General features: G+C 34.3%; 3 protein-coding genes and 1 long non-coding RNA gene across 7 annotated transcripts; 3 read left to right on the top strand and 1 right to left on the bottom strand.

Moving 5' to 3' along the window:
• Window positions 1–4,496: 4,496 nt before the first annotated feature.
• Window positions 4,497–4,905, top strand: LOC127905328 (DCD domain-containing protein NRP-like). Its single transcript, XM_052452930.1, has 2 exons — window positions 4,497–4,664; window positions 4,732–4,905. The coding sequence occupies exons 1-2, from the start codon at window positions 4,497–4,499 to the stop codon at window positions 4,903–4,905; spliced, it is 342 nt and encodes a 113-aa protein (XP_052308890.1).
• Window positions 4,653–6,115, top strand: LOC18098866 (uncharacterized). Its single transcript, XM_024601301.2, has 3 exons — window positions 4,653–4,664; window positions 4,752–4,878; window positions 4,985–6,115. The coding sequence occupies exon 3, from the start codon at window positions 5,042–5,044 to the stop codon at window positions 5,843–5,845; it is 804 nt and encodes a 267-aa protein (XP_024457069.2). The 5' UTR covers window positions 4,653–4,664; window positions 4,752–4,878; window positions 4,985–5,041; the 3' UTR covers window positions 5,846–6,115.
• A 2,223-nt stretch (window positions 6,116–8,338) lies between these two features.
• LOC18098862 (probable disease resistance protein At4g27220) lies at window positions 8,339–20,465 on the bottom strand. 3 transcript variants are annotated; one of them, XM_024600719.2, is made up of 8 exons: window positions 20,248–20,465; window positions 19,982–20,047; window positions 19,717–19,780; window positions 14,493–17,333; window positions 13,860–14,336; window positions 12,975–13,724; window positions 8,911–9,738; window positions 8,339–8,824 (listed from the first exon to the last, which is right to left on the bottom strand). In XM_024600719.2, exons 4-8 carry the CDS (start codon window positions 17,280–17,282, stop codon window positions 8,792–8,794), a joined length of 4,878 nt encoding a protein of 1,625 aa, XP_024456487.2. In that variant the 5' UTR covers window positions 17,283–17,333; window positions 19,717–19,780; window positions 19,982–20,047; window positions 20,248–20,465; the 3' UTR covers window positions 8,339–8,791. The 3 variants fall into 3 exon arrangements, with proteins under 3 accessions (XP_024456487.2, XP_052308900.1, XP_024456488.2); XM_052452940.1 differs by lacking the exon at window positions 19,717–19,780; XM_024600720.2 differs by lacking the exon at window positions 19,982–20,047.
• LOC112327488 (uncharacterized) lies at window positions 17,612–20,463 on the top strand. Of its 2 annotated transcripts, XR_002981743.2 has the most exons (4): window positions 17,612–17,709; window positions 18,625–18,706; window positions 19,299–19,802; window positions 20,326–20,463. It is a non-coding gene; the product is annotated as an uncharacterized LOC112327488 (long non-coding RNA). The 2 variants fall into 2 exon arrangements; XR_008059237.1 differs by lacking the exon at window positions 18,625–18,706.
• Window positions 20,466–21,384: the final 919 nt, after the last annotated feature.

The raw sequence follows: 21,384 nt of genomic DNA, 5'->3' as shown, positions 1-21,384 counted from the left end.
ATATCGAAGCACAATAACAAACCATAACACCAGCCAAAAAAATCAATAAATCTTCTGATTTCAGAAGTTTCTATGTTAATTGCTACCCTTATGAAAAACTCATGGTTGGACAAAACATTAGGAAGCTTGAAGAGGAGAAAGTGCAACTTCCATAGAAATTTTCTGAATTACGTGGTATTCCATATACCAAGCCGGGAAATTGATATCTGTATTTGTTTTCATGGCTTGACACGGTCAACTTTTCCCTATTTTGCCCATCAGGTAAAGCTGCTGCAATGGAGTCAAAAAGTTACAAAAAAGGCTTCTCCTATGATGTTAATTACTGGCCAAATTCTGCCTCATCCTATATCCGAGAGAAATGGAAAAAACCACATTTAAAAGAGCATCGACATCCAGCCTAAACATATATGAAATGAAAACAACTAAACTATATGAAAGAGTACACGTAAATGAACTAGACCTCATTTGTTGTAGTGTTTGTGAGACAAAGGTTGGCATGGTACCCAAAAATAGAGAAACTATGGCAAGAAACACCATCAGAAGTAATTGAGTACTGTTGTATGAGCTCAACAGCCACTGTGAACACCAGAAAACCATTAATGAGAGCGACAAATGTCACAACCTGATTCCCGGATCCATGACCGGCACATAGGCAAGGTTCCCCTCCAAGGTTTCATACCTATACGAACCCAAACTTACATACAATCTTATCCTTTAAACAACTCAATAAGAATTCAACGCAGCTTTAACAACAAACTAACTTCATAATATAATTTCATTGTCTTAATACAAGAGTTAATATAATTTCATAGTTTTGGAGCACTAACTAGACATAAAAGGAAGGTACAAATTACAACAAAAAAACAGGTTCGAAAGGTTCAATAAAAGTAACCCGCTATCAAGCTATAAGCCTGAAAAGATAAATAATGAGAGGGTGAGTTCAATAACTCAGTGAGTAGATAACGTTCAATATACACACATGAGGTAATACAACAATGAGAATTATATATACAAGTATGACTCTGGGTTCTTATAGGAAGGTTTATCAAATAGGCCATAACAAGAATATCATAAGGTAAAGCTCGTTAGAAAATCAAAATGCAATGAGCATGAGGCTCCGTACTGTGGGATGATCAGTCCACACAGGTTGGTGACTCCCCCCACCAACTAGGGTTCAGATACGATGTGCACAAAGACTAACACTACCCTGTTAGCATGAGTATTCTGACTGACATACCATAGGTTCATAATCATAATCAAACAAACATATTCGTATCTCAAAGCTCAACTCATGATATCAATCAAATGAGGAGATATCAATTCAGAAGTCAATTCAAAATATATACTGGTTCATATATCAAGAATTCAGATTCAATAATTGATCATCCTTTATCATAACAAGGATAATAATCAACATATATATTATCAATAAGCATGATCCAATTCATATTAACAAATCAAATATTTATAATATTTCTCATGCATATGGAAAATTATCCACTCACCTGACTCGAAAGCAAACAGAAGTCAAAGGCAAACATCGAAGAAAATCCTACTGACGTCCCGCTGGTAGAATATCAGGATTATCTGAATACAAAGGAGACATATTCAAGAACGACTCAAAAGAATATTTAACCTATTTAATACACTTAACTAAAGGTGTATTCCGTAACCCTATATGTTTTTAAACTAACTAGTCAATTTTTCTAAAAACTCAAAAATTAACGGCTTTCCCGAAATCTAATCCATAATAAAAAAAAATAATAAGACTTGATAATAATTCACTAAATAACCATCATTTATTCATCAAACCAATCTGAAAAAGCTAATATTGCAGCTAGGGACCAATCTGGAATGTATCATATTTTTAGGGCCAAATTGTAATTTTCGTCTAATTGGAGGACCAAACTAAATATATCATAAATTCATGACTATAGTGGAATTATGTCCATAATTCATCCTCATTTCTGTCCAGAACCTCTATTTATGCTCCAAGGACCATTCTCGAATTTTTCAAATTTTTAGGGTCAAATTGTAATTTTTATCAAATGGAGGACCAAACTAAAATTTGTCATAAATCCATGAATATAATGAAATTCTGACCATAATTAATCCTCAATTCTGTCCAGAATATCTCATTATGCTCCAGGGATCATTCTGGAATTTTACCAAATTTTTAGGGTCAAATGGTAATTTTTGTCAAATTGGAGGACCAAATTGAAAGTGTTTAAAATTCATAAATATACTGTAATTCTGCCCATAATTCATATTTTATTCTGTTCAGAATCTCGGAATATGCTCCAGGGACCAATTTGTAATTTTCCAAAGTTTGGGGACTAAACTGTAATTTCACAAATTGAGGGACCAAAATGAATTTTCGTCATCTTCAACCTCCAACCCAGAATTTAAAAAGAAAATCTACTGTTCTTTCCAAATTTCTAACTCAAAATTTACCATTTACACAATTCATAACTCAAAATCATCAAAATCTTCCATAATCAACTAAATAATCAATTACCCACGACAATCAAACCCTAACATTCAAATTAATTCATCAATCAAATCCAAAACATAATCTTCAAAACCCTAACATTCATCAAAACCGAAATTTAAAGTTCAAATAACATATTATACACATTAAAGCACAAATCTTACCTTTTTAACTTATTTTCTTCAATTCCTTTCTATTTCCCTTCTAATTTCTCTCTTTTTCTCTTCTTCTTCTTCCCCTTTTCTTCTCTTCTCCCGTCAGTTTTTCACTCTTAATTTCAGATTTCTCTTTTTTTTTTTCCTATTTATATTTATCATCTCTTTATTCAATTTCTACAATACCCCTCTTTTAATTACACTTACTCTTTAAACCTTCAAGGGCTTTATTGACTTTTACTACTCTTAAATTCAAAACATTACAACAAAAGTATAGCAGCAAACGAAATAAGGAATTCATGACACAACCTGTGCAACATGTGGAGCTAAACTACGGAATGAATTTTCAACGCCATAATAAACTGTTAAAAACAAAAAGAAATGCCACAATTACACTCGTAAGAAATGAACCATAAATTAGACCTAACTGCAACTTGATATTTTTTTTCTGATTGTCAGTAAATTTAAACAAGAGTTTGAGGTTTCAACATCATTTCATGAAATTCATTAATAAAAAATCACAAAAATTAAAGCAACATACATTTCTACAGATATGCTGGCAAAAGAACCTGGAAGTGCCCCTGTGTCTGTTACAGATTCTAGCGAAGAAACAAAGAAACCAGTGACCACTAACCAGTTGCGGGAAACCTCTAAAATTAAGTTTGACGATTTGAGTTGTTAAAAAAAAATAAGAGCAAGTTCAATCGTCGCAAACAGATACCACAAGTTAACAAACAGATATTATAGATTCTCCACCTATCGGCCACAGCCTCAGGTCACCAATGAAAGGTTTTATTTTTCTTAAATTTTTTCAGTTTCAGGAACACAAACAAGATGGTTTATTGATAGTTTCTCATTTCTGTCACTGTATTACAAACTTTTGGTGGTGTTACCAAACAACCCCTAAATTTCAGTTTCATAAAATTCAGTGTTGCATCGAATATTTGTATTTTCCAAATAATAGACCTTGCAGAGTATCCCTCTTCTTTTCACCGATGGAGACTGCAAGGTCAAAGTCTAAGCCAAATTCAAAGATTCTCTTCCAAGATGTATTTGTAAGTACAATAGGTTCACAATGTAAAGAATTGAAAATCATATTGAATCAATTTAAAGATGTTTTTGTTTTTTGTTTTTTTATTTCGTCTGCAGGGTCAATATTGGAATTGGGGCATGTGATTGCTTGGCAGGGGATGGAACAAGAGATTAATGATACAGAAACTTAGCTGGCTGAAGCCTCCACAAAATCGCAGTCAACTGAGAATAACAATATGGAAACTGAGAATCCTATTGAAGCATCGACTAAGTTACAATCTGAAATAAACAACAATGGAGATGGAAATCTTGTGGATGCATTAACTAAAGGTCAATCATCCAGAAAAAGAACCCCCAAATCATTGAGGGCCAAATCTAAAATCATAGAGAAACCTTCAGCTAACAATTCTTTGAAGTCCAAGAAAGCTAAAAGCAGTCCAAAATCTCAAGGAAGAAACAGAAAGAAGAATAAAGATATTATACAAGGCAAGGGAGAAAGAAACAGAAATGCGCATGGTGATGCCGATAACCTGAATTCGAGTGAAAAGAATGTTTCTAAGAAAGAGCGCATTGAGAATGGCCAAGAGATTCGAAAGAACCAAGAAAGATTTGTTGGGTCAAATAAGGGTCAAAGGAACCAAAAGAGTGGAGAAAAGCATGGTGTCTTAGTTGACAGAAGCTCGAGAAATCAAAAAAACAAAGGAAAACATGATGAGAGAGAAAAGAATGGATGGGATGAGAAGAAGAAAGAAAAGCTTGGTGGTATGATCTTTATGTGCAGTGCAAAAACCAAGCCAGATTGTTTCCTCTATCGTGTCATGGGTGTCACAATGAATAAAAAGGAACTCATATTGGGTGTGAAACCTGGACTTAAGCTTTTCCTCTATGATTTTGATCTGAAACTTATGTATGGTATCTATGAAGCATCCTCTGCTGGTGGAGTAAAATTGGAGCCCAAGGCTTTTGGTGGTTCCTTCCCATTTCAGGTTTTATTTTAATTTATGAGGCAGACTTCTCTTTTGTAGCATTACTGTTTTCTCATCAACTTTACAGGATCTGCATTCTGATGCTAGTGAGCTCCAGGTGCGGTTTGTTGTTCACAAGGACTGTTTTCCAATCACTGAGAGTGTTTTCAAGAAGGCTATAAAGGACAATTATAATGAGAAGAACAAGTTCAAAACAGAACTTACTGTTCGACAGGTAAAATTTGGCCAGCTCATCTGCTAGCTTGGTATGAATTCTTTTCTGTACATGTATTTATCTGATTACCCTACAGATATAAAAAAAATCATCTACTTTCTCTTAGGTCCTGAAACTCAGTGCACTTTTCCGCCCAGTTATAGGGCCTGTACGCTCGCCACCAATGGTGACTGTTCAGGACAGAGAAGTTTATGCGGGAGCAAGAGACTTGCAGGTCCATTTGGAAAGGGAAGCATTTGCTAGAGGCAATCATGATGCTAGGAGATACTCTATGCTCTCTGATGAAAGGGATGGACATGTTGAATACCAGCAGGCGGGCTCTATGCACAGAGATGAGTTTCCTTGTGATTTATTCATGAGTGAAAAGGAATATAGAACGTATGGCCTTTCAGGAGAGAGAAGAAAGTTGACTCCCTCTCATCATATTCCATCCACTCTAGACCCGTACCAGAGAGACCAGGAAAGAGAGCACCTTCTTAGACTGCCAGACCCTATATACAGAGACACTGTACCTTTGCAAAGAGAAGCCGTTCTGGCTGTTCCTCTCTACCTGAACCAGCCATATAATTCTAGCGGTAGACGTGAATTGCCACCAGCCGTTACTTCGATACCTCCAACTTCTTCTGGCTCTGCTCTTGCTGCTTTGGACCCATACACAAGGGATCCATATTATACTTATCATCATGGTGCTTCATCTGCAGATGCATATGTGCCGCCTTCAAGGAGAGATGAACTTTCTTCAGGTTCCTATTATGTTGATGGTCGTAGAGAGACGTCCCTATTTGAGGCAGATCCCTTGCGTAGGAGGGAAGCTGATCAAGAGGGTAGATTATACTCAACGCATGCTTCTGATGCATTGTCAAATTATAACAAGTTACTCCAGTACCACGGAGCCAAGCCTGAAACTGCACCTCCATCAGTTTCATCTCGGTACTCCTTTGCTGGGTCATCTGTCTACTATCGCTAACCTTGTTTGCAGATCTCTGCCATGGAGGTCGAAAATAACAGAGATTGAGTGTGTATGGTCGAAAATAACGGAGGATAGCTCAACCCGTCATATTTTGGTTGAGATGGGAGATTGAGCACATTCGAGTTTATTTTATTGTACCTTTATTTGGATTTGTTAATCATGTACTTTAGACTTAATTGTTAGTCCAATTATTGGTAATGTTTTCATTAGGGTTTGTCTTAAACCATCTAACTGTATTTATCTATTAAAAAAATTGTATCTTTGCAAGAGACTTCTCTGCCCTCTCCTCGGACTTACTTATTCATCTTTCATTCCTTCTTCAATTCGTTGTCCCACATCAGAAATGAGGTTTCTCCACGTTCCTATTATGTTGATGGTCGATGAGAGACTTATCTCTTTGAGGCTGATCCCTTGCATCGTAGGGAAACTGATAAAGTGGATAAATTATACTCCAACATACGCTGCTGATGCATTATCAAATTATAACCAGGTGCTCTATAGTATGGACTTCAACCGTGTGCTGGATTGCAGATTCATGCATGACTTGGCCATTTACTGCTAAATAATGAGGAAAGTAAGATTGCTTCAGAAGGGATTGTGAACAAGAGTGACCATCATTAAGCTATAGTATCAAGAGAGAACGGGGTGTAAGAGGCTAACCTGTGAACAATCGTGAACATCCATCTGCGACTGCTATTTCTTCCACTGCCTTGCAATTGCATATCTCAAGGTTTTTGAGTTTCTCAAGACTTGCAACCATAGATGGTGAAAATACATGTTTTAGTCTACCACAAGCATCGACAATTAAGCTTGTTGAATTTTGATAGGAAGAAGGAATATCGAGAACAGGGCCCTGCCATAACTTCTCCAGGTTAATTAACGACAGCTTCAGATCCCTTAACTCAGGGAGCACATCCTGAAACAAAATGCTTTGTTTCATAAGTGATTTTTTTTTATTTGAAACGGAATGAAATGATAAATTTACAGGGCTGATCATATATTATGCACAGACAAGCAAGGATAACAAACAACATACTCTAGAAAACGGGTGCGTGCTTGATGCATTGGAAATAACAGACAACGGACCAGCTGCAATTGAACCAAAATCACAGAAATTTTAAAATCTGCTTATCAAGTATGCTTGTAATCCTATAAGCTGATAATTTATAGGAAAATAGTTTATAAACTGATAATTTATAGGCAATTACTACTAAACTTATAATCATTAGGCTTGTAATCAATCGGCAATTATTTCATGTATTGAAAAACACAAAAATATATCGATTTATCTTCTCTTATCAATGATTTCTCATTTATAGTTGTAATCAAATCAAGAATCATTCAATTAATATAAGTTTTTTAATCTTGAATTTTAAATTATCTTTTGAATTCAAAACATTAAGTTATTTGATTACTTATTAAATTTATAATTGGTCTTTGCATATAAATCAAGTGCAAATTTTTTAACTTGCATTAAAATGGACTGGAATTACAAGTCTAAAATTGTAAAAATAGTCTAGAGTAAGTCCAGAGTTCAAATACAAAGATAGGCACAAAAAAACCTTTAAACAACACCAAACATAAGACACATTTCATAAATGCATGGTTGAAGATGATTGGAAAATAACTAAACCAATCATTCTTTGGTTGAGAGATTAGACTTAAGACTATTTTATTACATTTCATTTGGTTTTATTATTGGGTTTGATTTATCTTCATGTTAATACATTTTATTTAGTGAGTTACTAGTTATTTGACGCACTCTTTACTGCGGGTCGAATGATATTTCTTTCTAAAAAATATGCAAGTTTTTCAAATAAGTTTTTTTTATTTAAATTTTACTTATAAATCAAAAGACATATGTATATATATATTTAATTAAATATTTCGAGAATCATTTGTGCCAATAAATACAAAAAAACAAAGTGTTCATGTGTCTATTCAACTCGTCTCGTTGCAGGTCAACTATTTTTTTTTCTAACACAAAGAATTAATATGTAGGTGTTATTAACGTGTTTTTTACATCGAGTAAGAAATATAACCATAAATCAAAAAATCGATATAATTGCTAATAAATTGTAGTAAATATCATGTGTTAATAAAAACATGTAAGATGTCAAGTTAATTCTTAACATAGCAGAAGAATGGAATAATGCTACAATTGTTACAATGAAATACATTTTTTTTAATCTTTGTATAATAGTTTTTTTAAATAAATGTAAGGGAAAAAAATACAAAAAATAAAGATAAAAACAAAAAAAAAATAGTATGAATAAACCAAGTATAAAGTGATAAATATTCAAAGTGTAAAAAATAAAAAAATATATTTTAAAAAAATTAAAGAAAAACAAATTAAAAAAAATTAAAAAAAAATAAGATAAAAAAAAGAAATAGTGATAAATAGACTAAATGTAAAATGATAAAAAATAACAATTGCATATATATATATATATATATAAGAAAAACTTGTTTTCTTAAAAAAACCTAAAATTACAATTTTACCATGAAAAATTAATTAACAAAATTTACAATTATAATATTTTTACATGAAAACACCATTTCTTTATAGTAATTGTAAATCAATGTTTGGGTAGAGTTGGATATTTATATGTATTGTATTTTACATTACATACAGTTTTGACAATGAATCATGAAGATCATTGATTTCTCCTCCTCCCCCTCCTCTTCTCCTGCTCCTCTCATCTTCTTCTCCCTCCTTTCTTCCTTTCTCTCCTTTTCTTTCTTCAAATCTTCTTGTCCCGTATCATCCGTGGTTCAGTGGCCCCATCAGTTGCATTTGCTTTTTGTTCTCTCAGAAGATCTACCGCACCTGGTAAATCATTTGTGACAATTTCTTCAATCTTGGGACAGCCTTTTACTTCCAACTCTAGGAGCTGCACAGGGATCGAACCCATCGGTGGAGCAAGCATGTATCTCAAGCTTTTACGATGATGAACTTCCAGCAATTTGAGCTTTCTGAAATAGTTAAATACAAGCAAAATTAGATACCTAGTTACTTATTTCATGGTTTACAGAAATTGGAATGATTGATCGGTACTTACCGTTTGTGTAGACAACTGTTGTATTGTGGTGTTAAGATTTCCAACCCAGGATCCTTTCTTGTCCTCTTCAGTCAATTTAACTCTCCGCAGCTTGGGAGTGCTCAGTGCTCCGTTGGAGAAAAACTTCATCTCAGGACATTGTTCGACAGTTACTTCTACCAGAGATGGGAAATCAAAGCTGTGTTTTTCTGAGCAAAAGCTAGTTAGGCTTGGTAAAAGATGAAGCTCTAATATTTCTAATTTGCTGAAGACAATTTCATCTTTTATTCCCTCTCCCTCGTTTGCTACTATTTCTGTAACCATACCGCAGTCCTTTATACTCATTCTTGTGAGTTGCGCCAGACTTTTTGCTGTTGTGGATGTCACTAATTTTACTAATCTCTTGCAATCCCGCACATCCAAATTTGTTAGATTTTGGAAAGAAGCACGGGATGGAGCTAAATAAATCAAACTGCTGCAATTCTGTACCACTAGAGTTTCAAGAGTCTGCAGAGCTTGGTCCAGTTGGGAATTGCTCTTCCATAAATGCTCTAGGCAAGGAAGAATTTGCAACTCTAAGTATCGTATCGATGAAAGAACTCTTGCATGCTTCTCCATGCAATCAAGTCTAGACGGGAGCAACTCTTTGAACTCACTACATCCCGCAATAAGTTTTTCCAATTTAGGGAACCTTGGAAGGAGATCAATTGGAAAAGTTGCATGTGCATCATGGAAGCAAACCAGATTGAGAACTTTGAGCTTGTAATAGAAGTCTTGAGGGCACAGGCTTTTCAATAATGCCGATGCATCCTTACTTTCCAAATATAAATCCTCCAAGTTGGGGATGATCTGAAAACCAATCAAAAGAAAGCATGCTTGACTTGACGTTTTCTTAACAAGTTTATAGCTGTGCATAGGAAGATCAACTGAACACTTGACTAAATGAATTGTGCCACGTGAGCTCTAGCTTCAGTTTTGTAATGTTATGAATGCAAAAGCTTTGTCAATCTTTCAATAAGAATTCTCTTTCTGCAGAGGGGCAGTGGCTTTTAGATTGAACACATCACACAACATATGTATCCCTCAAGAGAAGTCATCATGCTTCATTGATTCACCAAATATTGAGATGTCATCCAAATTCACCTTGCTTTAATGGAAACATAATTAATAATAACGGTAAGATCCAAACCCTTGGCACGATCGAAACCGGGTCCAAGCTAACCTAAATATACATGAAAAAGTTATGAGAGAATTGTTTTTCTCTCTTCTAACTCTTGTAACTGTCGTGACCATCCTCTTATCAAACCAATAATTTTGGTTTTTGATCTTGAGTTTTTGAATTTAAAAAAGGTGAAGGTAACATATAAATGGTTTCCTTTCATGTTACTTTTGATCATGGTTTGGTTATGAAAGGATTAAAGAAGATATTAGAATTTATAAAGATTTGAAATTTATGTTGATAATATTGATTCGTGATTATTATAGGTTTAAACTTAAGTGATTAATTTTAAATGTGTTATTAGAAATAAGGATTTGTTAATTAATTAATTTAATTGATTTGTTATGGGTTAAGAAATTTATTTAAACTTTGCTGAAAAATCTGGTCAGAATGGTCTTGGGGTTGAAGATGATGAAATTTTATTTTGGTCATTTATTAAAGAAAATTACAGTTTAGTCCCTAAACTTTAGAAAATAATAATTTGACTTCTAAAATATATTTTGGAATTCTGGACCGTATTCTTAAGAGGTTAAGGATGATGAACCTCTGTTTGATAATTGATTTGTGTAATTTTTAGTTTAGTCCCTCTATTTTGGAGATTTACAATTTAGTCCCTAAATTTTGGAAAAATTATAGTTTGGTTCCTAGAACGTAAATTGAGATTCTGGATAGAATTTAGTATGGGTTATGGGTGAAATTTCAATATAGTTATGTATTTCTGACAATTACAATTTGGTCATCCAATTCTAGTAAAATTATGTTTTGGTCCCTGTTTTTGAAAAAATTATCGTTTGAGTCCCTAAACTTAGGAGACTAAACCTGGTTTCTTTTATGCATTGGAATATTTTATTTGGATTGTTTTTTTAATATATTTTGTATATGTTTTATAGATACTTCTAATGATCCTCAATAGGATTTTTAGGTCTTTTATCTGGTATTCCTTTTAGTTCTGCATTTTATGGGTGAGTTGGATAATCTTTAATATGCATGTAATATAAATAAATATGTGTGTTTATTATATGATGATTATAACTAGTTAATTACTTGAATATTTATATATGTTGCTTTATTTTCCGAGTATTCATCTATTCTTGAATCTGCACTCAGATTTTGTTGAATTAAATTCTATTTAATATAATAATTATACGAATATTTATTATGTTTTTATATAGGACTTATCAGTAACATCATACTAACGGAGAGTAGTTATAGCTATCAGACCCGACCAAGAAGCCGAGTCCCGGGTTACACGGGTGGTCTCGGGTCAACCTAAATCAACACGGAAAAATTAAAAAAATATATTTGAAGTTTTAATATTTCATATGAAAAAATTAAGAAATAATTCAAGTGAATATAAGCTATACATATTATAAATAATGAAGTTTAAGAGATTATTTTAAAAGGTTTTTTATCCCACATTGAAAAGATACTATGTTAGTATATTATCCTTTTAAATTGAAGTATTTAAATAAAAAAAGTTTTATATCCCACATTGAAAAAACATAACGTTTTTCTTATGAACATAGAGTATATATATTAAAGGGCTTCAAATCCCACATTGAAAAAATAAAACATTCTTCTAATATTTATAAAGTGAACTTTGAAAAGGTTTAGTTAAATATCAACTAAAAAAATACAAAACAAGAGGGGTCTCTAACTAGAAGAAAAAACACGTTTGAAAAAAAAAAGGTCTCAACTGGGTTTTGCCTATTCCGGTCTTTTGCCTTACCCAGACCGGTCCAGCCACCAGATCGACTAGGTGACAGGTTTAATAACTATGAGTGTAGTTAGCATATGTGCATAATATTCTATATACCTAACTAGTCATGAGAGAGGCATCAATCTATGATGATTGATCCTTCCACAGTGATCACTTTCGGGTGTCATCTGGTCACTGACATGTATTCCACTACTTTATGATAATATGCTTAGTGTGTGTGAAGATAAATCATCTTGCAAAACTATTAATATCTAAGATTTATATTAAATATTATTTCTTTACCGAGTTGATTGAACTTACCCCTCATTTTTAATATTATTTCAAGTTTTTATTTTTTGTTAGCAGGTGAACTTTGTTAAGTGTTTTTGCTTCTTTAGTTTTGGTCAATATTTCTTATTTCGTGAGGCTTTCCTTTTAGTTTTTACTCGATGTCTTAGATACTCCACCATTACCTTGTTTTAATTAAGTTTATATTTTGATAATATAATGAATATTATAAATTATTGATGAGAAATTTTTGAACTACCATTTAGTTTTATTAATTTTAAATAATATAATATTTTAAAAAATTATAAAATGTTGCGATGCCACTTAACTTTCAACGTCATGTAAAAAAATGACTGCTCTATTGTATTAATATCATGAAAATATATACGGTGTATACATGCACGAACCGTGACAAAAGACTTGCTATCTTATCTAATTTAGGACTTTATCTGGTACTTGTGAATATAAAATCAAGATAAAAAAAAATGAAAATTGGGTTATAAAAAAGAAATAAAAATCATCATGATAATCTTATAACTTAGTTATTTTTATAATTATTCTTTGTACTTTCAAGTGCACAACAAAATTTATAATGTAAATTAGAATTTTTAAAAACATGTGGATAAATATAAAAATAACCAAGTTATAAAATAATCAGGAAATTTTTCTTATAAAATTTAAGATTTTTTAATAATTTATTCTTTTAATATGTTCTTTTTAAAACTTAGGGTAGATGAAGTGTCCTTACACCACCGCTCATGCATTGATAGTCATGAATTCAGAATTCAAGTCGTGATAATAACGGTCTAATGAAAGTTTATGTGAAAATTAGAAAGATGTGGAGCGTGTACGTGCTTGGAATAGGGTTGAGGATCATACCTTCCTAAATGAGAGAAGTGGTTGCTGACCCTGGATGTCCACGTGGTCCTCCCTGCATGGTTCGTGAGAGCACTTGATTTCTGAAGGAAATATTTCAATTTTCTTACAGTGATACACCCAAAACTTTTTCAACCTCGGCCATTCTGATACATGTACTCCTGGATAGAATCTCTTTAGTTCTGGTACTTCCACAAGATGCAGATAGGTAACTTTAGGAAACGAAAACCGAAAGGATGAAGGACCTTCTTCTAGTCCTTCATCCTTTGCAACAATTTCCTCCACTCCACAATTTTCTATCAGAAGCTCTTCAAGTTGTAGAAGGTTTAGGGCTATAGAGGCAGGGAAGAGACTTCTTAGACCAGGACATCCCCGGACATGCACAGTACATAGGTTATGGAAGGAAAGAATTCCTTGTGGATCCCTATTCCAAACATGCTTCAGATGTGGAAGATTCCTTAGACGCACAACTCTCAATTGAGTGGCTGTATCAGCAAGTCTTTGTTCCACATTTATGAGCACTTGGAGATCAAAAATCTCTTCTACTGAATCACAATCATTTATAATCAGATTCTCTAGATTATGTAATCTTCCCAGCATACTGGAAGGGAAAATATTCAGTAAATTCTTTCCATGCCCAACATGCAGAATCTTCAGTTCGCAAAAGGAATCAGAATGGAGTTCATTGTGCCATATCGCCTTCAAATTATCCATTTCGAAAATTAGAAATACCTCCAAGTCAGGGAATGCAACCTGCAGTAACAATTCCATTCTGTTAATAGATTGCCAACGCCCATAACAAAATATCACCGTTGGGGTAAAACATAGAAACAAAATACACGTGTGAGGCAAGCTCACAAATTAAGCATGCTTTTGAAATAAAATGACCTTGTCATCGAAGAAAGCTGATTTTGTGTTGTCAGGTTTGCTCATGACAGGGACATCTGCACTTGATGGGATGGAAATAAATTCCTTCAGTTCAGGGCAATTCCCTACCATCAGCACTTTCAGGGAGTGGCATTCAAGCAAGTTACTGGTGCAGAATCTTGTGAGTTTTGGCAAACCACTGAGCTCTAGGAGGTGTAGTTTGGGGAATAGCATCTTGCTCATCATTTTGCCTTCTCCGATTCCTTCTGGAACAACTATTTCCTCCATGGACTCGCAATTACATATTTCAAGCCTTTCGAGTTGAGCAAGACTTTCGACCATAGAAGATGTCAATAAATAGTTTAAATTACTACAACTCTCCACAACCATGCTTGCTAAGTTTTTAACACAGGGAGGCTGCACAGCAGGTTGGTCGTGCCATATCTTTTCCACTTTGATGGAGGAGAGCTTCAGGTCCTCCAAATTGGGGAATAAAATCTGCATGCACATATTTTGTTTTATTAAGTTCTTTATATTTTCAGCGAGATAAAAATAAATAAATCAAAGCCCTCAATTTGTCTACTCGTGAGAATGGGTTTTTGTTTTTTGAGGTTAAAAGCACAAATAATAGCTTGTTAAAAGAGCAAACCAGACCTTTGTATTGAAAAGTGACATGGAAGTCCCAAGCTCATTCCCCGCAACAATTTCTTTTGACCTCACATCACTTGCTAATAGCTTCTGCCTTCTATTAGAGTGAAAGCTTGTGAACTGAGGCAGACATTGCAGTGTCAGTCTACGTAATTGAGCGAACTCTATCGGTTCACCGTCAGCAGTATCATTCTCACTTTCCTCAGCGACAACCTCTTCCATGATCTTGCAATCAATTATTGTGATTTCTTCAAGTCGCACAAGTCTTCTTGCCATGGAGACTGAAAATAAATTCTTCAACCTATGACAGCTTTCTACCTTCAAAATTCTCAACTTTCCAAGCGACTCTGCCATAAGTTGGCCGTGGCAGATCTTCTCCAAGTTATCCAAATTTTCAAGAAACAGTGAGTCCAAGTTCAGAAAAGCAGTTCGAGGACCCATCCTGATTGAGTTGATGATATATTGAACTCCAGGACAATTTTGAACGTGAAGATGCTTCAGCCGAGGGAAATCTTCCCCGTCCAAGTCATTGAGGATACTCTTAACACCCTTCAGTTCTTGCAAATGAAGTTCTTCAGTGCTCTTCAGCAGCGTGTTCACCCACTCCTCCAACTGAATAACTGTATTGAGCTTAAGTTTCAAAGTTCTTGAGGTTGCATACTTAACAGACCAGTCCCACCCATCTCCAATAAATATTCTGAACCTTTCCAGCTTTTGAAAGAGAAAAGACAAGTCTTTGAGCATATTATCTGCATCTGTAATTTGCATGTGTAAGGTAATTAAGTTTGACAGACGCTTCAATTCTGACAGGCAAGCATTGTTTCTTTGACTGCTTGATCCTTCAGTCTCCCATTTCACGAAGCTGTTTCCCATATATAATTCTTCTAGCCGGGTCAAGGAAGAAAGGACATTTGGTGATATTACTTCAAGCCTTTCACAATTGCTCAAATCTAGAAGTAGCAGACGAGTCAATTTTCCTATTTCTCTTGGCAAACAAACAATATCAGAACTGATTAAGCTGAGAACTTTCAACTTCTTTAGCTCTCCAACTATAGATATATCTTCCAAAACACAACCATCCAAACACAGCGTTTGAAGGTTCTCAAGAAATTGAAGTGACGAAGGCAGTGGTGAAAGATTAACTCGTGTCAGATCCAAGACTTTAAGCTCCTTCATTTCTCTGAAAAAGTTGTCTGGTATTTGCAGTGAGGGATCCTTGTTCAGCAGTATAAACGAATTGAGATTTGGACATTCTAATATTGCAGGAAGATCAGGAATTTTCCGGTAAGGCAAAGAGATTGCAGTGTACTGTTGAAGCACATCACTGGTTGGCCATTCTTTGAATTCATCTGCCACGATAAGCACATGGTGGTCCCTTGATGCAACAGAGAAGGCAAAACTTTGAACAACATCATGCATTTTCACTCTTCCATCCTTGTCACCTTCTAGCAACAAACAAGAGGCTTTAAGTTCATCCACCAATGTACGCAGTCTGTTTCTAGCTTCTTCCAATGTGGAACGTCCCTTGAACAAATCCAAGCCTATAGCATACTTTAACAAGTCTGAGATTGAAGAATCATAAGTTAGGAATTGCCCACAAAGCAAGAACAATGACTTGATTTCATCACCTCTCAAAGCTTTGTAACTCAGTTCCAGACACGAGTAAACTTGATTGTCAATTTCATCTTTATCAAACCTTGTTAGCTGTTTCAAGGCGTCCTTCCAAGCATATAAATCTTCGTTTTTCAGTGCCCTAGCAACTGTAGCAAGTAAAATCGGCAAACCTGCACATCTTTTGGCTACTTCAGCAGCAACAGGTTGTACACTAGGATTTTTAACGGTAACCCCCACCATCTTTTCGAAAAAATTCCATGCTTCTCTTACAGGCAAAACTTGAACCTGGAAATTTCTGTTTGCGCCCATCTCCCGAGACAGTACATTTTTATTTCTTGAAGTCATGAGTATCTTGCATCCTTCATGATCGCTCCCTGAAGGGATTCCGACATCCTCCAATTTAAGTTCTTTCCAAATATCATCAAGAATTACAAGTACTCTAGTCACTTTCTTCAATCCCTCGCATAGTTGATCTGCCCTTCCTTTATCAGTCTCTGCATTTAATTTGAGTCCTAGCCCATCTGCTATTTCACCTTGAATTCTTCTGATGTCTGGAGTATGTGACACAACTGCCAGAACCACCTTATCGAACAGCCTACCCTCCTTGACTTGTTCAGCAACCTTCTTCGCAAGTGTGGTCTTCCCCACACCACCCATCCCATATACCCCAACCATGTTCACATCACAATCCTTCAATGCATCCACAATATCATTTAATACAGAATTTCTTGATTCAAAGGCCTCATAATCCTTGACAGGCCCTATACCCGATGGAGCAGCACGGTAAGAAACTCTATCAAATTTCCCTTTTTCCTGGAGATTAACAACAACCGTCAACTCCTTCTTCGCTGCTTTACCCAACCGATAACGTAGCTTTAGATCAGGACACAAACCCATGAAGCACTTCTTACTTGATTCATCTACAACGACACCACCTCCCCCTCCAATGACCCCATTAACACTTGTCAGCCAGTTCTCAACATCAACTTCAATCTCTTCCCCATTCCTTCTAGCCTCCTCTATAGAATGATTCACCCTTGTTTTTGCATCTGTCAGCTTCTCAACTTCATTTTTTAAGTTCTGAATATTGGTATTACAATCAAGTACATAACCAATCTGTCTCTTAATGGGAACAACTAACAGCTCAGCAACTGTGGCTACAATAGAAATCACAAATTCCATGTCCAATGAAACTTAACTCTTCTTCTTGTCTGGAATCAAGCAATCAAGGAACTGCAATGAACAAATTAAATCAGAAATGAACAGCAAAAGGATTTCTTTGTTGCAAGTCAACTAACATTAATAAAGCAAAAACAACACAAATAATAAACAAGCAGCAAAGCAGAGGCTTTTCACAAGCGTAATGTAATGTTTTGAATTAAGGAAATAGGAAAAGGCTATAAAGCCCTTGAAGGCTTAGATGTAGAAATAAATGAATGAAGGGTATTGTAGTAATTCAACAAATTTGATAAATATATATATAAAAAAAAGAAATCTGAAATTTTAAGAGAACAAAACCGGCAGAAGAGAAAGGGGAAAGAAGAAGAAGAAGAGAAAAGAGGGAAGTTAGAAGGGAAATTAAGCGGAGTTGAAGAAAATAAGTTTAAAGGTAAGATTTAGGTTTATAAATGTATAAATGTGTTTTTTGAACTTTAAATTTCAGTTTTGATGAATGTTAGGTTTTTGAAATTTGTGTTTTGGGTTTAATTGATGAATTAATTTGAATGTTATGGGGTTGATTGTTGTGGGTAATTGATTATTTAGTTGATTATGGAAGATTGTGATGATTTTGAGTTATGAATTGTGTAAATGGTGAATTTTGAGTTAGAAATCTGGAAACAACAGTAGGTTTTCTGTTGAAATTCTGGGTTAGAGGTTGAAGATGACAAAATTTCGGTTTGGTCCCTCAATTTGTGAAAATTACAGTTTAGTCCCCAAACTTTGGAAAATTGCAGATTGGTCCCTAGAGCATATTCCGAGATTCTGAACAGAATAACATATGAATTATGGGCAGAATTCCAGTAGAGTTATGAATTTTAAACACTTTCAATTTTATCCTCCAATTTGACAAAAATTACCATTTGACCCTAAAAATTTTAAAAAATTCCAGAATGGTCCCTGGAGCATAATGAGATATTTTGGACAGAATTGAGGATTAATTATGGTCAGAACTTCAGTATAGTCATGGATTTATGATATTTTTAGTTTGGTCCTTCAATTGACAAAAGTTACAATTTGAACCTTAAAAATATGATAAATTCCAGATTAGTCCCTAGCTGTAATATTACCTTTTGTAGATTAGTTTGATGAATAATTGAGGGTTATTTAGTGAATTATTATCAATTTTATTATTTGTTTTATTATGGATTAGATTTCAGGAAAACCGTTAAAGTTTTTAGTTTTTGAGAAAATTGACTAGTTATTCAAAAACATATAGGGTTACGAAATACACCCTTAGTTAAATGTATTAAATAGGTTAAATGTTCTTTCGAGTCGTTCTTGAATATGTCTCCTTTTTATTCAGATAATTCTGATATTCTACTGGCGGGACGTCAGTAGGATTTTCTTCGGTGTCTGCTTTTGACTTTTGTTTGCTTTCGAGTCAGGTGAGTGGATAATTTTCCATATGCATGAGAAATATTATAAATATTTGATTTGTTAATAAGAATTGGATCATGATTCTTGATAATTATATGTTTATTATTATCCTTGTTATGATAAAGCATGATCAATTGTTGAATCTGAATTCTTGATATGAACTAGTATATATTTTGAATTGAATTCTGAATTGATAGCTCCTCATTTGATTGATGTCATGAGTTGAGCCTTAAGATATGAATATATATGTTTGATTATGATTATGAACCTATGGTATGCTGGTCAGAATACCCATGCTAACAGGGTAGTGGTGGTCTTTGTGCACATCGTATTTGAACCCTAGTTGGTCGGGGGAGTCACCAACCCGTGTGGACTGATCATCCCACAGTACGGAGCCTCATGCTCATTGCATTTTGATTTTCTGACGAGTTTTACCATATGATATTTTTGTTATGGCCTATTTGAGAAACCTTCCTATAAGAACCTAGAGTCATAATTGAATATATATTTCTCATTGTAGTATTACCTTGTGTGTGTGTATTGAACGTTATCTACTCATTGAGTTGTTGAACTCACCCTCTCATTATTTATCCTTTTCAGGCTTATAACTTGATAGCAGGTCACTTTTGTTGGACCTTCAGAACCTGCTCTTTTGGTTGTAATTTGTACATTTTCCTTTATGTCTAGTTAGTGATCCAAAACTATGAAATTATATTAACTCTTGTATTAAGTCAATTAAATTATATTATAAAGTTAGTTTTGTTGTTACTGCTGCGTTGAACTCTGATTGACTTATTTAATGGATAAATTTGTATGTAAGTTTGGGTTCGCATAGGTATGGAACTTTGGAGGGGAATCTTGCCTATATACCGGTCATGTATCCGGGAATCGGGTCGTGACACATAAAGTAACAAAGAAAGAAAGAAAGCAATCAAGATGAAAAACAAATTAACATCAAAGGGTCTCTGGAATCAAGTGATAAAAATAGAAAAAAGAAAAAGTCTTTAAGCAACCATACCTCTTGGTTTCAGCCAATCAACAGAGCAGTGACTTCAGACCAGTGAGCAGAGGTGCAAATATTACTGCAGATTATAAACAGCTGAGGTTTAATAAAGCAAAAACAACACAAACAATCAACAAGCAGCAAAGCAGAGGCTTTTCAAAAGCATAAAGTAACAAAGAAAGAAAGAAAGCAATCAAGATGAAAAGCAAATTAACATCAAGGGGTCTCTGGAATCAAGTGATAAAAGAAGAAAAAAGGAAAAGTCTTTAAGCAACCATACCTCTTGGTTTCGGCTAATCAACAGAGCAGTGACTTCAGACCAGTGAGCAGAGAGGTGCAAATATTACTGCAGATTATAAACAGCTAGGTTTAATAAAGCAAAAACAACACAAATAATAAACAAGCAGCAAAGCAGAGGCTTTTCAAAAGTATAAAGTAACAAAGAAAGAAAGAAAGCAATCAAGATGAACAGCAAATTAACATCAAAGGGTCTCTGGAATCAAGTGATAAAAGAAGAAAAATGGAAAAGTCTTTAAGCAAGCATACCTCTTGTTTCAGCTAATCAACAGAGCAGTGATTTCAGACCAGTGAGCAGAAATGCAAATATTACTGCAGATTATAAAGGTTTATCAGCAGTGAGAAAGCAAGGGAATGGATGAGAGCAACAGTGGATGGCTTAATGATTATTCTCTGTATAGTTGAAAGAGCGCATCTTTCCTTCATAAAGAGAGAGGGAAAAAAAGAAAAAGAACAACTTGACTTACTGCAGAATCTAGGGGCCCGCTTTGGAGAACTAACCAATTGAACTCTGCCAAGTCCTTGATTATGGATAAAACTGAAATCTTTGATAGTTTTTGAAAAATCTGTATTTTATATATAAAAAAATTAATTAAATATAAAAAAATATCCCAACTAATTAAATTGAAAATATTAATCTAAATAGATGAAAAAAATAAGAAAGCAAAAAGGAAAATTGAAAAAAAAATCTGAAATAGTACTTAATTTAAATCTAAAAATGAAAATAGCTAGCAAGCTAATTATTTTTGAATAATAAAGCTCTTTCAATCCAGATAAAAAAAATTATATCTTTTTTATTATACTAATGTGAAATTTTTCAAGATTTAGAAAATCTAAATAAAAATAATTGTAGAAAGTGTCTCCCTTCAAATAGTATTTGGAAGACCAAAATAATTGCAGCATAGACAGGTGGGTCTCTTTTTGAATTATGTGTAATTGTTGTCTAAAATTTTGTCCAATGAGATCTTGTGATGGAAATGGATTATAGCAGAGAAAACAAAAAAGAGTAAAGGGTGTGTTCCCATGTATGTTCTGAATCAAATACCTCCAATTTGTCACAGTGATACACACATAATTATTTCTTTCACATATGTCGGTGTCTTCCTGGATAGAATTTCTTGAGCTCCGGTAATGCCCAAAGTAGAAGGTATGAATAGGGATGTCCTCGCTTCTCTGTACAGAGTTCATGTTTCACAGGGAAACAAACGTCTTTATACACTAAAAAAACACTTGGAGATGGGATTTCTTGGCAGTTGGAACACAATACTGTTTTAGCTGAATACTCTATTCAAGCAAAACAAAACAGAATTGGAGATGCAGGGGATCGAACCCTGTACCTCTCGCATGCAAAGCGAGCGCTCTACCATTTGAGCTCCAATTAGACCA

The sequence above is a fragment of the Populus trichocarpa genome, chromosome 5 (genome assembly GCF_000002775.5).
Source record: "Populus trichocarpa isolate Nisqually-1 chromosome 5, P.trichocarpa_v4.1, whole genome shotgun sequence".
NCBI classification, from domain to species: Eukaryota; Viridiplantae; Streptophyta; class Magnoliopsida; order Malpighiales; family Salicaceae; genus Populus; species Populus trichocarpa.
Note: the sequence above shows the minus strand (reverse complement) of the source record. Positions and strands in the feature narration are given on the sequence as shown.